The sequence below is a fragment of the Paramacrobiotus metropolitanus genome, unplaced genomic scaffold (genome assembly GCF_019649055.1).
Source record: "Paramacrobiotus metropolitanus isolate TYO unplaced genomic scaffold, Prichtersi_v1.0 Parri_scaffold0000032, whole genome shotgun sequence".
Classification (NCBI taxonomy): Eukaryota; Metazoa; Tardigrada; class Eutardigrada; order Parachela; family Macrobiotidae; genus Paramacrobiotus; species Paramacrobiotus metropolitanus.
In genome coordinates, this window is record NW_026570252.1 from 38,127 (window position 1) to 55,736 (window position 17,610).

At 42.6% G+C, this 17,610-nt stretch overlaps 2 protein-coding genes across 2 annotated transcripts; both read right to left on the reverse strand.

The window, feature by feature from the left end:
- Nucleotides 1–3,684: 3,684 nt before the first annotated feature.
- LOC129588973 (uncharacterized) lies at nt 3,685–5,459 on the reverse strand. The gene is made up of 2 exons (XM_055483408.1): nt 5,114–5,459; nt 3,685–4,144 (listed from the first exon to the last, which is right to left on the reverse strand). Exons 1-2 carry the CDS (start codon nt 5,320–5,322, stop codon nt 3,730–3,732), a joined length of 624 nt encoding a protein of 207 aa, XP_055339383.1. The 5' UTR covers nt 5,323–5,459; the 3' UTR covers nt 3,685–3,729.
- An 815-nt stretch (nt 5,460–6,274) lies between these two features.
- LOC129588967 (uncharacterized) lies at nt 6,275–7,622 on the reverse strand. The gene is made up of 2 exons (XM_055483403.1): nt 7,266–7,622; nt 6,275–6,762 (listed from the first exon to the last, which is right to left on the reverse strand). Exons 1-2 carry the CDS (start codon nt 7,481–7,483, stop codon nt 6,333–6,335), a joined length of 648 nt encoding a protein of 215 aa, XP_055339378.1. The 5' UTR covers nt 7,484–7,622; the 3' UTR covers nt 6,275–6,332.
- Between the last annotated feature and the right edge of the window lie 9,988 nt (nt 7,623–17,610).

Below are 17,610 nucleotides of genomic sequence, written 5' to 3' on the forward strand. Positions count from 1 at the left end.
CATTAGTTGAGTATAGGCTGGTATTTGTTGCCGCATTGTAGGGCGAAAAATAGTTAGTACTTAGTACGTTGCCAATAGATCAGGTTGGAGTTTAACTCCAGTTTGTTTTCATTAATAACATCCTATTTTTCCATCAATCTTCAAGCATTACCGCGAATTACTACCTGTAGGACACAGAATCGTTAATTTTAACGATCTTCCATGATAACCCAAAATGAATCGCCGTTGCTTCCTACACAGATATTCAGATTTCAGATAAGTACGGATAAACTACCCCGAAAATCCCCGGCGGCCATCTTGACTTTGCGGATGCAGAAGGCACCGTTTATTCCATAGTCCGCATTTACAAATCTTCCGTAACATTCGGGTGAGCAGGCGCTACAGGACTCACAGAGCATCCCTGAAAAAGATAAACAAGCAGACCGCCGACGATATTGCATGCTGCCAGAAAGCCAATCCAATCGGCGAGAACATGTTTTATGCAGCATGAGAGCAAAAAGCAAAATACTCACGATAAAGCCTACCCAAAATACGAGGCTGCATATAGCACAATAGAAAGACATAGTGTGTAGTCCATGGCAGACACATCCAAAACGTTTCTTGGCTTCGAGCGAATCTTTTCCAGACTGGTTATTCTCGGGACGTGCAGCCTTCGGTGTGGAGCGCAAAGTAGATCGTGACTCAGCTAAGCCGAGAAGTTGTTGGGGGTGTTTTAGTGGCAGCTGCAACTGAACGATGCCATGTTTCAGCTGTTTCTCACGCTGGGTACAGCTGCAATGCTGTGTCTGCAAAACAACAGTGCTAAGGATTAAGGCACACTAAAGCCACTACGGAACATTACACAATTTGGCTAATTATTCTAAGTAATATTCATTTAATCCCATTTATTTGCACAACCGTAAATACAGTCACCTGAACTGGTTTGTTTCTCTGGCGCATGTGGCTTTATTACTGCACAAATCGTAAATGTAAGCTGATGACGGGATGACGATGCCGTTGGAGTGCCAGCCACCACGGAATAAAATAAGAAATCAGTAAGTTTACCTTAGAACTGGGAGGCAATTCATCACAGCCTTCATCTTCTGTCCGCCAGTGACTGCTTGCAGAAACTGTTCATCCATGCACAAAAGTTCTTCAGCCTGTGTTGTGGTATCCGCAGCGCTTCTCACGTCGTCGCGCAGCTGGTCAGGTTGCGCCAGTGCCCAGAAGGCAGGCAAAACTGCCCCAAACACATAAAGCCAGACATGCATTTCTTCAGGGATCGCGCGATCGATCGGATAACGGAATTCGGCATACGGAATACACGAAAAAAAATAAAAGTAAAATTATGCACAATAGTGATTTATTCGGTGACAATCCGCTGGATTAAGTGGACTTTCCGCGGCCAAAGCTGTTATATTCACTCTATCCGATCCTAACTGTTTATTGTCAGCTGTCTCTCCACACAGCACAACCGGTATATTGACACAGGGTTCCATCGCCGACGAGCGCTCTACACCAACGCCCTTCCCACTGTTAATGAATTGGTCCTTTTCCCAGGAGCACGTTCAGTGGATGCATCGATTGCGAAGAACACTGCATCGTTATTGTTGGCACTGTCTGTCGGTAAACAGTGACTATGTTGGACTATGTAAACAGTGACTATGTCGGTAAACAATGTCACTGTCGGTAAACAGTGACTATGTCGGTAATGTTTAGAATCCTTATGTTGATAGATCATTCTACAGACCATTACAGCGGTGCTTTCTCGATTAACACCGCAGTGAAGCGTTCTCTACAAAACCACCAGAACAAATAAACCGCCGACCCCAGCAATATACTGTTTGTTCAAAGAAACTCGAATATGATTTTATTTCTAATTTTTGCCCAAACAGCATCACTACATCCTTGTACATAGCAGTGGCAAACACTGCTGCTAGTCTGCTACAGGATCAACGGCTGTTAAAACCAGATGGAATTTGATGTGACCTTGCATTCAGTATGGTTTTTTGACAATACGGAAACAAATATCAACCGCTCAGCAGGGACTTCAACGGGGCTTGGATAATGCAAAGGTCACCGTGAATCTCTGCTAAAGATTATTTCGGGTCAACAATATATATCATTACCGCGGGCATTAATAAACATGATACCCAACAGCCGCCGATGATGCAGTCACATACAATCGCCCCAACGGAAATCTGGTCGGGGTTTTCATAGTAATGTATCATAATATGCAAGACAATCAATACCCCGGCGATGGCCATAAAGATAACACAACTGTTAATTAGGAAGGAGCAATATCGGCATTTTTCACGTCGGCGTGCCAACGCAATTTCGCGACCGTCCGGCGCATCTTCCCGTGACTCCATTACCTGTGCTTCAGACTGTGCCGCATTCAGTATGGAACACGAAAGTAACGGTGTCTTGCACATGAGGCGGTGCAGCTTTCCGAGCCGAGGGGTCATTTGCGTCAACTGAACAATATGTCGTTTCTGCTTTTTGTAACGCTCTGCCCACGTAAGCGGTAGCCTGCAAAGCAGCATTTCCTGACTGAATTCCAAAGAAGAAACAACAAAGCTAGGTTTGATTTATTCCAAGCTAAACTTTTTACTCGTATTTAAGACACCGTCGAACTTTCGGTTCTTCTGGCCAAGACGTACAAATTCTCGATATCGCAAGGCAATATAATTCGAGTTTTTCTCTAACACTATAATTTCCACAACAACTTATACTCCTAATTTCAAGCATTTTCGTATAGGTACTTGTCGTTTTAAGTTTTTAAAGCGGACAGCCACGCACGGTATTCTAATGCTAGAAACTGGATTATTTTCGGTTTACGTTGTCACTGTTTCTAGGCGTCACAAAAGCGGAGATCGCCATGGTTTTTCTCCAATCGGCTTTCAAACGGTATTATACCACAGGGAATGGAAGAAACCTCGATAATTCGCCATAGATTCTAGATTAGCTGGCGTGACGAGTCGTCGATTTGTCGCCGTCAGCTGGAAAGATTATTGTTTCAGATCGTCTCTGAAAAACAAATCTGAATAAAGTTACTGTTAACAGACGAAAGTATAATAATTATAAAGCGATCTTTTCAAATTACTGCCACTTTAGTTAGCTTAAATTAAGGAATGTTGCCTGGTACTCTATCTTTTTCCACCAATTAGTTACTGATGATGATTTTACCGTTGATACAGTTACATGTTTTATTTCACCGCCTTCGCTGTCGAGATTTCGACTAAAAGATCAACAAAACAGGGGTCGATGATTCACGAGCTTCAACCATTCGTGCAGAGAGTGCAGAAACCTGCTGAAGTAGCACGGTGCGCCATTTCTGTATTTTCTTAGCGGTAAGAGGTTAGGCAATATATCAGTACTCGTACTGTAGTTTCTAATTTGTTTATTTTCTGTATCTTTATTACAAATTTTTATCTTTGTTATCCGACTGCCTTATTAGCGTGATTTTTTCCTTGATGCGAATCCAGCTCGATCAAACACCCAGTGTCAGAAAAATCATACCGCGCCAGGTCTCAGAGTCGGCAAATATTTGCTCCGTGATTGACCCACACTCGTATCCTACATGGATGACCAAAAATGACTTGTCGGTCCAATATCCGGATGTCAAGAATTACCAGTTACGAGAAAGTACACTTGGTCCGCTGTACAAGCAAATGTTTTGATTTTAATCAATATTGTTCTGCTTTAACCATTAAATATAAAACACAAAAGCATAAAAACAAATTCTGCTCAAAATTCTTCCTTAACAATCCGCTCTACTCGCATTCCCGGGACCATCCAATAAGCAACAACACCACCGACCACACAAACCCCGATAACAGCCGTGACAGCGATGCGGACTGGCTGAACGTCACTATAGCGCAAAAGCAAACCACACGCTACTGCCGCTGCAACGAGCACGAAAACAAATGCGGCTAACGCATTCGGTATTCCGAAAACAAATCCGCTGTTATCATAAAATGCCTGCAGCCTCATCCATAGCACGTTCCGAAAGTGTATCTTCCCTTTCAATGAGTCGTTCAGTTCAGAATGTGCGGCATCCGGTGTCGACCTCGAAGGCTCCCGTGCCATTCTCGGCTGTTTTAAGTGATCCAGACGCTGTTTCAGGTCGTCGAATTCCCTCAATTGCCCTTCGAACTTTTCGCTACAAACACTTTCAAAGTAACGGTTTGTTGATTAAGCTTCAAGAAGGACGAGTAGAATGATTCCAGGACATTAGTGAACAGAAGACACCTACGCACGTTTTACGTTGACGTCTTGACGACACCTGCAGATACTGTACATGACTACATGGAATGTTTCGTGCACTCCAAAACATTTGTTTTTATGTTTGATATCATCAAACAGACAAATAACTTGTAATGTTGGTGTGTCTTTTATGCGTGCAACATCCGCCCGACTATCGTTCAGAAGGTTAGATATGGCGAATTAAAAATGGGGTAAGCTACTAATGTTTAAGGCACCGGCGCATATGCTATGATGGCGATTCACAACCAAAAAGAGGGTTCGTAACGTCCTGAACATTTAAACTCAATGTAAAATGTGAATATACCATAAAATAGGATCTGATTTACCATGGAATTTATCTTTTGTGAGGCTAATCCAAGCCTAAAGGATTTGATTTTCAGAAGTTTTAAGATGGATAAAAACCTAAAAAAAAGCCGTATAAAGGAAGATAATCATTAAGAATCCCGGAAAACAAGACGAAATTTAGTAAGTTTCTTTGAAATTTCAACGATTTGTAAAACTAAAAACATAGCATGGAAAAAATGCGGATTTGGAGTCTTCTGCGGAAGATGCTTTGTACATTAAATTTTCCAAAAGATGGGATAACAACTCAACTTAGGACTGTATCCCTTCAAATTACTGGTAGTGTATTAAGCCTTCTTGGCATTGGATAGTATATTTAGCCTTTTGACCCTGTCAAATGACACCAAACGAAGCCAGGCAGTGGAAGTGCGCGAAAGTGCAAATCAAGCAGATTTATACGAAATGTCCGCCATGCAAGGTAGAACTGCTTTGAATTACAAGATTATAGCCTTTAAGTACTGTACATCATCGTATGACATAATTATATTTTAGTAGTAGCACAATGGTTTTCGAAAGTGCGTACCTTATAAATGGGAAGCAGCGAAGGACAGCCGTCATCTTCTCCTCATCCGTCAAAGAGGCCGCTTCGCCAAACTTGCCACGCAGACACAATAATTCTTCGGGGGTAGTCGTGGCAAGGTTGGCAACGTCTTCGTCAGCCAGTTCCACTGCAAACACTGCTGGCATAATTGTCCCGAAAAGAGACATCAACACTGGCATTATAAGCACCATTGCGTTTAAAACCAAAGTGGGTATTGCGAATGGCAAACTATTTTGAAATGTTGATGGGTAATATTATTATTATTATATGGAAGCCCAATAGCGGAAGTAAATTGTGATACCAGAAAAAATGGGGATAACTTCAGCATTTCATGTGGAACCTGATCAATACAGTGCAAGTGTCCACTGTCTTAAAGCACCACGAGCAGGCTACACAGCCTGCTGTTAGTCACATGACTCACATCAACGGCTCACTTCCCATATGCTAAAAATACTCCTGCGCACGTACTATGTACTTCCGGCATCGGCAACGCGAGTACTGGGATCAGTTGCCCCGAGTGTGAATAACTTTCCGGTCGTCGATCAATGTTTTAAGGCGTTGACAGCGATGCAGCCGTGATCATAATATGGCTTGTACTGTTGTACAACGAAATTATACTTTGTCCGTATGTATGAATCTCTCCTTCTGTATTTCCATAATAATTTTTTTTGTGTTATCTGGATATATATATATATATATATATGTATATATATATATATAGTTTTGTTAGGATCACGCCGGTGGTGGCGATATTTTGTTGCGATTTTGCTACGCAAGTAAGGTATATTTTGGGAGTTAAAAAGGTAGATAATAAGTATGGTTAAAATTCTGATGGTACATTTTAACGCATATCACGCAAACTTTGGTACTGTTTGATGAGGCTCTTGTCTCGCGCTTCTCCAAGTTTCCTGTTGTTCAATGTGCATTATCTGATGGCTTGTTTGACTTAGTTTTCAGATGGCAAACCGACTATTGCAGTTTTTTACATTTTTTTGGTTATGTATTGTACTCGTACTTTTCAAGTCCGCTGTCTGGTTGTCAAGTGGCGCTGTAGAAAAGCAACTTGTTGTTTCACTTATCAAAAGTACTCGTACATCCAACTTTCAATGCTAGTACGCTGAATGGTCAAATGTTTCGGTTTTATTTTATCACGAAGTATGCGTGTACAGTACATGGACCAAAACACAGAATTAATTGCTATTTAAAGCTTCTCCTTAACAATTCGTTGAACGCGCATCATCCGTAGCACCAAATAAGCAACCAGGCTACCAACAGTGAAAATCCCAAAGAACGCTATGATAACGATGTGCATCTGCTGACCGTCAAAGTAGCCACAAAGAAAAGCACTCGCTGATGACGCCACCACAAAAACCAGGGAAATGGCGATAAACGCGTTGGGCATTCCAAGAGTAAATCCGTAGGTATAGAAAAGTTCCACGTACTTCACATACAAAACGTCCCAAATGCCTGTTTTATCGTCCAGGTCTTCTTTCAGTAACTCCATGAGATCTTCAGCCTCATTAGGACTCAAGGTGGACGACATAGACTGGCGTATCTTAGCGCGCCGTTCCAGTACATCCATCAGCGGCTTCGCTTTTTCTAATTCCTTCATCCTCGTTTCATACCTTTCCCTACAAACTCGCACAGGTTACAATCTAATCTTCATAAAAATCAAGACACCACTACAGGACCTGCAAAACTTCGAAACTCATAGTTCCAAAATTTAAAAAATGATTGTAGATTCTGGAAAATTGCTACTTAAAGGATATCGAATTAGAACCGTCTTCTTACTACCGCGCATTTCATTACAAATACGGTAGTTAAGAAAATCATGTCAGGCAACGCCGCAACCTGACTTATGGTGCACTGCATTTGCAGTTAAACGAACCCGTTTTATTTCGCCGCAGCTTAGCAGTCAGATTTTCCATTGTACCTATTTACATATACCAAATTAGCAGATAATGTGTACCGGACCGCTTATTTTGAAAGAATGCGCGTGAATTTAATGGCAAACCAAAACTTTAGTGCAAATAGCTGCAACATTATTAGCAAATAGTTGCTAGTAACCGTGAAGTACCGTGCGTAACGTAACCAGGAAGAACGTTAAAAACAGTTCGCAGACCGCCGCACTTACTTTAATAACGGGAAGCATTGAAACACAGCTTCCATCTTCTCCTCGTCGGTAACAATGGACGCTTGGAGGAACTTATCATCTAGACATATCATTTCTTCGTGGGTTGTTGTGGCGACGATTTGGCTGTCTTCCCGCACAGGTTCGACGGCAACGTCTGCAGATAGTGCTGGCAACAGCGCGCCGAACAAGCACAACGATAGCGGCATCTTGAACAGCATTTTTCGCTTGAACTGAGAATAAGGTATTATGACTTTATAAACAAGGAACAATTATACGAATTATCGTAATAAATAAAAAAAATTTGGATTGGAAGCCCAAGCTTGGAAGCGCATAACGCTACAAAAAACACCCGATAACTTCGACATTTACGAGTAGAACTGGATCGATAATGCAAGGTTTCTTTGAATGCCACGCTCCGTCTTCATAGTCTAAGTTTACCAGTCGCCCGCAACGGCGCTAGTCTTACTGTACGTACAGTACGTACAGATATATCGAGCGTATCGTTTACTCCTGTACGTTCCTCTGCTCGCACTGTCTCCACCGCAATTTGCGATGCCGGCGAGTGTAACGATCGATTACCAACTGCCAAGCGAACGATTTTGATTTCCCATCGAAAATGGATGTACTCGTACACAGCGACTGACAATGAGATGCAGCGTGCTCACTCTGGTTTGATTACTCGTATAATTCTGGTATACGAGCAGCATTATCTACAGTGTACTGTATGGCCAGTAGTGTACTGCCATACATAAATAATACTAGGAAAGTACACTCGTTTCTTTTCGGGCACTGCATGACCGAAGCGTAGCAGTACATTTATAAATATTTTTTATCTTCTTGGTAGGACAAATTTGTAAAATGAATGTTACGATTATCAAGTGTGCCGAGTAGAATTCTGTAACGGTTGAAACCTCCCGGAAAGATGAATATTCCAGGAAACATGGCAAAAATTTTGAATGAGATCTTTTGCCCGGCATATTGAAAAATGTTCTGTAAAGTCAACTTGGAGAAAACTTGTCTAAATTACGGTTAACGGGCATTGAAGCCGGCGCATGCATAACTTCACGAGGGAGAAGCGAGAGCACCTTCCTAGTAAGGCTAGTATCCTGTGTATAGCGGGATTACGGTATTGATTGTTTTTCTCTGTCTAGACCATGTTGTTAGTCAGTTGTCCTGGCCCATATTTCCTCGGTATCGTGGCTTCGTTCGGTTCGGTTGTTGGATAAACTAAAGCACTCTTATGGACACCGAAAACGAAACTAATACGAAAAACTATAAGGACTCGATAACGGAATGAGCCATGATAGAGTGCAATAAACCGTTGAACCAATCGCTGTTGAATACAACGGTAATAAACCTTCGAGCACCCATTATACTCTGTTGATAAACGTAAAGTGCAGACTCTGCGTATACTGCCGAGAAAAATAACAGTTACTAGGAAAATGCACCAGTGGTTCATTGTAAGACCGGAGCGCAGCGCTTAGCAAGGCATGTTTCCCAAGTCTATGAAGTTTTGAATACTTATATCTTTTAGCTGCTTAGTATGCTTCAAAAATGTTTCATTGCATTGTGTACGAAACACCGCAAATCAAAATCAAACAACTACATGGCCCCAAGATCATAAAAGGGGCTTTCAGAAGCCCAGGCAAGCATTCCCTATACTGGCTTCCGTCACCCACCTGGAGTGTGGCGTTACCGCACTACATATGGCTAAATCTGGCGCGATACATAAGCACCATGTTTAGCCACAACGTAAAACTCACGTTGTGGCTAAACATGGTGTTACACTGCCGGATTGTAGATATTTTATGATTGTCATTTGTTAATTCTGAAGAAAAAATTTTCGGGTTCGAGTAAGACTTACAAGCCTGTTTCGCACTAGGTCAGCATCTATCCGTTGAATTTACGTACTACAACGCTTTTGCTTTTAAGCGAATATTTCAACCCCATGTGGAAGGTACATACTTTTCCGAAAAAGTCTGCTGTGTGATTTTATCTCGGTCAGCATTATTAAGTGGGGTACCCTCCCATGAAACGTTTTACCCAGTGGCAACGACGTTTCGGAAAGTCGTGTGACAATACTTGGCCCGGCCGCAGGGCCACGCATGTGTGTTTATTTAAAGCTGTCATGAGAGCCGCTTAATCATCGACGAAGAACCCACCGGTGCAATGAACCTACGGCTGCAGTGTACGTTTTTGGTGAAATTACCCAAGAAACTTTCGCAGTGCTGCTGCTGTAGAAGCTGGACGTACCTTTGAGTGCTAAAGCGTTGTGAGCAAAAGTAATCTGGTACATGGTACCAAATATAGGGGGGAAAAGCAGGCTACACGAACCATTCCCCTGTACTGCTGCCGTCAGCCGGCTGGAGTTTTACGTTGTGGCTAAACATGGTGCTTACGCGCGCGCGTGATGTATCGCGCCTGATGTAACCTTATGTACTGCCGTAACGTCACACTCCAGCCGCGTGACGGCAGCAGTTCCGTGCGACTTAAATGTTTACATCGTTTACATGAAAAAGAACTTCTACTCTTGGCAAACTGCAACACATTTTCTGTTTAATGTATGTTTTTGTAATCATTCTGGTACCATAGGTAATATAGGTAAGAGGAAACCCTACTCCAACCGTTTCTCTTGGCGTCTGCCAACACCCGACGAACGTGACGTTGCGGCTGAACATAACGCTTAGGTACCGCACCACATTTAACCATACATACTGCCGTAACTGCCGCTCCAGGTGGGCGACGGCAGCAGTACCGGGAAATGGTTGGAGTACCGTAGAATGACTTTCAATTACTGTTTATCAGAGCACTGTACTCATGTACTGCTACCCTGCACTTGTCCAGGCTTTTGTACGGTTGGAGCCTACTGCACTGTAGTCGAGTGAGAGCTAAAGCCGCTCACGTTCAGTCAGCTGCCTGCTCTCTGCACGCAGTTGCAGGCCGTGTATGTGAATCGTGAATGGGCTCATACAACGTACGTGCGCCTGCACTGCAAAATTGCGTTTAACAGGTAAGACCCGGTCTGGGTTATTTCTGATGAGACGAAACGATTAACTTTTCTGGCCTTGCGGTACTGTACATCACAGAGTCAGGTTGCATACGTTGTTGAGTAAAAGGATCTCTTGTCAGTTATTGTAATCGCAATCATATCTGCAGTTGTTGCCTTATGTTGTTGCTTTCAACAAACTGTGAATGGATTCCTTATAGATGCAAGCTGAAGAAGCAATATTTCTTTGTTTCTTTACACCAAATTTATTAGAATTTTCCATAATATACCTTATCGGAGCATCACCAAAATATGAAGTATGAAATAAGTAGCTTGTCAAAAGTCAAAAATCTTCGTTATTGATCCGCTGGGCATGCTTTCCAGGAGGGACAATCCAAGCAGAAATCATGACACGGACGAAGTACACCAACAAAGCACCGGTAAAAGCAAAAAAGACACACCGAAAGTCGTAGCGGCGCCAGAGCACACCACCCATTACTGACACAAACATGCTCATGGTAAAAACCACTGCCAAATTATTTAGCATTTCCAGAGTCATTCCGGTGTTGCTCAACAATACCTGCAACCGCATCCACAAAATGTCCCAAGTACCTAATGCATCTTTACGTGACGGCTCTAATAATTCACACTTCGCGGCATTTGATGGGAAACGCGAAGACCGCTGTGCCGTTGCTAAGACAAGAAGCTTCTCGATGCGCTCGCTGCTCAGTTCCAGATCGACGACACGTTGTTCCACCTGCATCCATGTTGTAAACTTTCCCTTCAAGCGTGTACATAGTCATGATTTGCTCGTTAAAATTCAAGAGGAAATGGAAGAATGAAGCCGGTATTTCTAATAATGCCTTTAAAGTGTGCAAAGACAGTTGGTATAACTGACGGTGTAAGCGGAAATTCTAGAAAAGTAAACTACGGGAAGCAAACAATATTTGGGAAAACCAGATCAAAACTCGGTATGTATAATCATTTGTGGCCCAAAACCATTTTTCTTTAGACATAGCCAAAAGCGGTCTGAATATTTGTGTAAATATTGGAAAAAAGTTATAACTGCTGCATGACTACGGCTGCGGCAACTAACAGCTATTAACCATTGCAAAACCCATATTGGCGTACACGGCGGGAGAAAGCTGCAGCAGTCATCGGACATACGGTCGACTGTTGAGAAAATTTGTAAGTAACATCAAAAACGATGTGTAGCAAGAAAACTACCAATGCGCATGAATCACCCGCAATAGGCTCGAGTAGAGAAACGTTTGTGTGGGCTAGAACGAGGTCTTTTGCTTCCTACACTGTACGTTATAGGAGTAATAAGATCGTCTTTGACAGTACCTCAGAAGCGGGATAAGAGCAGAGCCTTCATTTTCTCGTTGTCCGTCCAGTGTTCCGCTTTCAGGAAAATTCTATGCATACACAGCAAGTCTTCGGGAAATGCTTCGGTCGCGCTCCGACCGTCCCTAGGCACTTCCTGTTGGGCTGCAAGTCGTCCGACCGTTGATAATGCGTACCAAACTGCCCCGAACAAAAACAGCGATACATGTACATGCATCTGAGTGCAGTCCGAGCTTGGGCTAAAGGTGATGAACAAGAATAAATCCTATGAAGCAGCAAGGTAATTCATAATATTTGGAAACGTACCTCGCAAATTGAGAAACCGTGAAGATTGTGCGGCAAGGAAGAAACTTCGGTAAATCAAAATTTTGACGCAGAAATATGTTAGATACAGCACAATGCACAAGAGTCCGTTCGAAAACAAAACGCCAAACAGCGTAATCAGCGGGAATAAGTCCAGTGGAAAGGACGGTACCCGACTAGAACCCTTCACTCAAGCTCATTCATATGCTCTGTTGACTTGCGCCCTATCCAGCGTCTGCAAGCTTAACCATCGATCGCTAAGAATATTAAGCCCGTGCGTACGGCAGTTGTGCCGGTGAATAAGAGGATGTTACGCTAGATCATGCTTTCCTTCGATTGCGATTCACGAAGAAAGTGTTAATGTTAATGTTACGTGCAAAGTGTAGCTGCAGAAGCTATCTGTACAATGCACTCTGGGTGTACACCCTCTCTAAATGACTCCAGGAAAAGCATTTAAGGGATTTGGCCAGGTACACGGTACCAAATTTGGGTTTATGCAGGAAAAGTTTCACTTTCACGCACTGCAGAACACCACTTTGCTTTTTCATGACATTCTGTAGCCAAATGATTTGTATACATAGACGTAAGAGCCGTTTGCACGCGCAATTTCCGGTTCGGGAGTTACGGCTGCTAAAAAGGGCGAGCCACCTACATTTGCACACTTTTGGTAGAAAATTCTTTTAAATATTCTTGTACAACTTAGCACAAATCTGTTGACGCAGTTGTGGTAAACCGGCTTCCTTAACATAAAACTTAACGAAAATCTGTTGATGAAGTTTGGTTAATGCGGCTTCCATAACATAAAACAGTTAATTGCTCCTGGTGAGCACTTGTTTGTGAGCCACGAGATTTCAATCTCCGACGGAGACCAGCGGAAAAAGTGCGATCAGAACTTTTCACTTTCTGGTTCAGTTCTAGAGCGATTATAAAATCAGGGAAAGATTTTGTTTTGTTGAGTTGTTATTGCATCTGCAGACGGGGTTAAAAGAAACATACTAAAGTGCAACTATGGCCAGAACAAATTTTGGCCTCGAGGCAAGCACAACAGATATTTTGCTCACTTCCGGGTATAAAGTTTTTGAAAAGTGGCCTTTGCCATCCGTTAATAACTCGTGGGGTGACACTGCTAATGCTTGAAATGTCCCAAGGTAAACAAAATTTTGCTAAGGCATGTATCTGAAAGTTATGCTGAAGTTTTGAGCAGCAAAGAACATGTGGTAACAGAACAGCAGTGATTTTAAGTACTTCCGGTCAAATCTGGGTTTTGTTTTCAATATATTCATTTTTGTATGACGTCGAGAGCGGAAATTTTGAGAAAATGCTATCTGAAACGCGTGCAATTTTGAAAAGTTCCTCTCGAGTAACACCTTCCAGGTCTTTAATTCCTATAATCCAGACAAGTTTTTTTACCCACATTGTTTTGGCTAACAATTTACAGAATAACTTGGGCTATCAGAAAACATGTTGTGACAAACTGTTGGTTACTTACAACATTCAAAAAAAATTATTTTTGGCAGTATGCCAATGTGGGTGGCTCCCCTCTGTAGAAAATTAAATGCATTCCGGTGTGGCAAAAGTCTCGTCATCCACCGATCTCCTTTAAAGTTTGTACATAAATGCAAGTAAATATGAAGATTGGTTTTACACCGTACCAGAATTGCACCCTACTTTAAAATTTTAAAATAAATTTCGGAAATAATTAAAAATTAGTCAATTTAAATTAACTCTATAACTGAAAACATGATAAAACGGTGTAAAGCGCCCTTCTTGTATCTGTTCGTTTCCATGCAAAATTCAAACGAGATCGTTTGACAGCGAGATTTTTGGTAAATCTGAATGAATTTGACCTTTCTGGAAATTTCTAACTGTCATAACTCTCGAACCGGAAGTTGCGCGCACAAAGGGTTTTGCGCCGAAGTATACAAATCATCTGGCTACCAAGAAAGCGGGCAAAGTCAAGGTTTTTGTGGTGTACATCCATTTGGTACCATGTACCGCGCGAAATCCTTTTAAGAAGTTTCGAAAATTATTTCTTGATGCATTTCGTTCCAGATTTTCTGGAATGCCTCGCCAACGCAGCTTTAGTGGTACGTTAATCGTAGCACTCATCTACACCGCCGTAGCAGTTGCTGAGAGTTTAAATTCAATAAAACTGGTCTTCTTCGCTCACGTTGTTTTTTTCAAAGCATTTCAACATCACTTACATTATCGATAACTGCTCCGTCCGTGCGCAATAATTTCTTTCACCAAAGAACGTGGCGGAAATACGCGGCTAAGAAAACGTACTGCAACAATGTAAACTGGCATTTTGTCCGTAATAAGCTCTACATAATATTAGCATTCCTGGATTCTGATAACATCCACCGGAAAACATGAACGACCGCTACACTGATCACCAATATCATAGCGATAATGCTTAGCGAATTTTCACCGGTAAAGCGGCTGCACATAACGATACCGAAGATGATCAAACCACAACCGACGACACCGATGCCAATCAGCAAGCCGCTGTGCTGCGGCAGCTGCTTATCGCTGTCGTCCGTTTTCCCGTTTGGCACTGGGGCTTCCTGATCGACGGTGTCTTCCACAGGAGCATCATGGGCAGTTGGGACAGTTTCAGGTCTGGCTGCTGATTTTCGCGCTTGTCCCGTGGCAAAACTGGGTTCCCGGTTTGCATCGTTCTCGGCTCCGTGCAGCTGCCCCGGCGCAGTTATCGTCAAGGATAATATTGCAGCCAAAAAAGCCCAGATTCATACCACGGTAAACCCATTCGTGAGAATCTCTTGTCTCTTGATGTAACGGGTAATTCACAGGTACCCAGTTATGGGCAGTTAATCCGCTGTGCCTCTTGAGCTCAACGTGCTATAGTAAACCTTTCTCAATGCGGTACAGTCTTTATACCAAAACCGGCTGCAGATGGCGTATGACACAAAACGACTCAGATTTTAAAGTTGTATACCTGCACACTAGCACAAACAGGCAACAGCAAAGCATATGCATAAAAAAAGAAGCGAACAGTCTCATAAAAAGGAGATTCGTGTCGTTCGGCCTTGGAAACTGCTACACGGATTAAAATGATGCATAACACTGCCTCAACCAGCCGTTGCACGGTGAAACGAGGTTCCATCTCGTATGTTGTCCCTTAATACCGAAAGCCCATGCCGTGAATATACGGCAAAGGTTTCCTGTCTAATTAGTTGAGAGGATAATGCCGCAAGGCAATTAAGACAGACCGGTGTCTCCCTCACCTGCTACGCCGCTGTGTTTGCGGTTATGATTTTAATAACTTCGGGTAAAGTACCGGTTGAAATCGATATCGACCGGCTGACTGGGGACGCCTTTGCACAGTAACAAAGTACATGTTTTAATTTCTTGTCTTTACAAAAGCGATGCGTGAAGCGGGCAGGGTTTTCATAGCCAGTACCGCATGAATCTTTGCAAATGGCTACAGGCATTTCCTTCCATTCTGTGTATTCCATTCTGTGTGTGTATAGGGCGTGTGTCCATTCTGTGTGTGTATAGGGCTTTCTTTTGCACCTCGTTTTACTGTAGAAACCCATTTCCAGTTATTGAATGCCCGCAGCCAGGATTGTGAAGATGCTGTATTTATCCTTTTGGAAAGGGAAAAGTTGACTTATTACAATGCTATCCCGTCATGTTAGTATTTTTGAAAATGTTTTAAGACAATGCAATATCGGATATAATATTTTGCATGGTTTTAACGTTATGTAAGTTCGGCGGTAGAAATATCTCATGTAACCTGTCTACCAAGGGGTATTGCTAAAGTCTGTGACTGTGACTGGGTGGGACTGGGTGGGACTGTGAGTCTATGTGACTGGGACCTTATGTGACATGGACCGTCTGTGACTGTGCCACACTGGGCGTGGGAATGATTGGGACTGTGACCTTTTGGGAGTGGGGCTAGTGGTTGCTGCAATCCGCCAGCCAACTGACAGTGCACTTCCGGTCAAATTTTCAACTGGCTTATTGTTTTAAATGGCAGTATGCAAGCTTAGTCTGTAAGGCAGTACTTCGTACGGCTTTGCAGAAATTCCAGAGGATGGTATTCGTCGAAGAGAATATTTAATTTCCTTATAACATACAGAGTATAATAAAATTCAAAACCAAAATAACAGAAACCATAACTGCTACACCAACCATGACCGCTATCTAGGCAAACCGAACCGCTAGTACAATGGAACAAGACGAAAAAAAAACCGCAGGTACTGCGCAGGGAAAAACTGCCAAAAAAAACAGTGCAGTAACCATTCAGCACTGGTGTTCAGCAATATTAATTCTCATCAACAAATTTTGAAAATACATGTTCTTTAAGATAACGTAACGAAGAAAATTTAAGCGAGGCAAAAAACCAAAAAGTACCTGCAACTGGATCAATAACAAAGGAATACTGGCGTAATATCGAACCTTACGGAAATAAGAAGCTAACCGTTAATGAAAACTATTAAAAAATCGCGAAAATTGCTTGCTTGTGCTTTTCATCCAACTTTTCCTTCGTTTCTGCCGAGATTACGAAAGTTGCAGATTTCAAAGCGGGCGTGTTCAAGCTGTTAGTTGCTGCAATAATGCACCCATTATTAGCATGGCAGTAGACGTTTGACGGCTTTCCCTGTCGTTGAACACCGTTGCGGGGGTATATTCTTGTGCCCACTGACCCAAACATCAAATCATTTGGTGAATCAGGTTTAATGTGGGGCTGTTTGCGAAAGTTCCTTCGACATCCGCTGCACTTGGTTGTTTGAGGACTGCAATCCTCTAGCAGCCATAATTCATATTCGCCCGGTTGTGGCTTCGGTTTGTCAGCCAAATTACGAACCAATACGAAATCCCAAATCTTTTCCATGGATTTCTTTTTAAACGACTCTCGGTCAACAGGAAGAGCCTCTGAAATTGTACGGGTTACATTAAGTGGGTACAGAGCAGCAAGGTTAGTTATTGTAAAAGCTTTGTTATAACAAATCAGTTATTTAAGTTATGCCTGTAAGCTAGACACAAACAATAACGATAAATTTTAGTTAATGGTTGCTTATATTTGGTACGAAATTGTATATCTATCTTGTAAAATAATACTTTGTATTTGTTTCTTGCCACACATATATGTAATTACAAATCCCACCTTGCTCTTCCACACCTTCCTCATCAACTGTAGTCAGTTCAACTCTGCGCTTACGGCAAGCAGTAGAGCTAGTGCTTGCAAAAGACGAGTCATCGGCAAGCGGTTGACTTGACAGTAGGCTGACTGGTGGCGGCCTTCGGAACTTCGCACCTTTGCGAATACCGGTGCCATGGAGTTTTTTTCCTGCATCAGCTGGAGCACTGAGGTCAATCGCACGATGTAAGCCGAACCGATTTCCAAATCGCACATCGTTCGAATTCGCCCAGGTAACTAACGTGTCTAAGGATTGCGTATGAATGGCCACAGCAAATATGTCCGGGCAAATACCAAATGTTACATAGTGGCTGCAGGTTTTGTCGCACTCGATTCGGTTCAGGTTTACGTCCAGCGTCACTGTTAACAACTGCCCGGGTTTATGACCGCACACGAGAAATCGGTTTCCATTGCTGCCAGGTGCTAGGACTATGGGATTTGGTTTTTGCAGTAACACATCGGCTTTTTCAAGCATAGATGCCAAAAGGTCACGACTAAACGTTTTGATCTGACCGACTGCTTCGCCGTGCGGATGGCTGCAA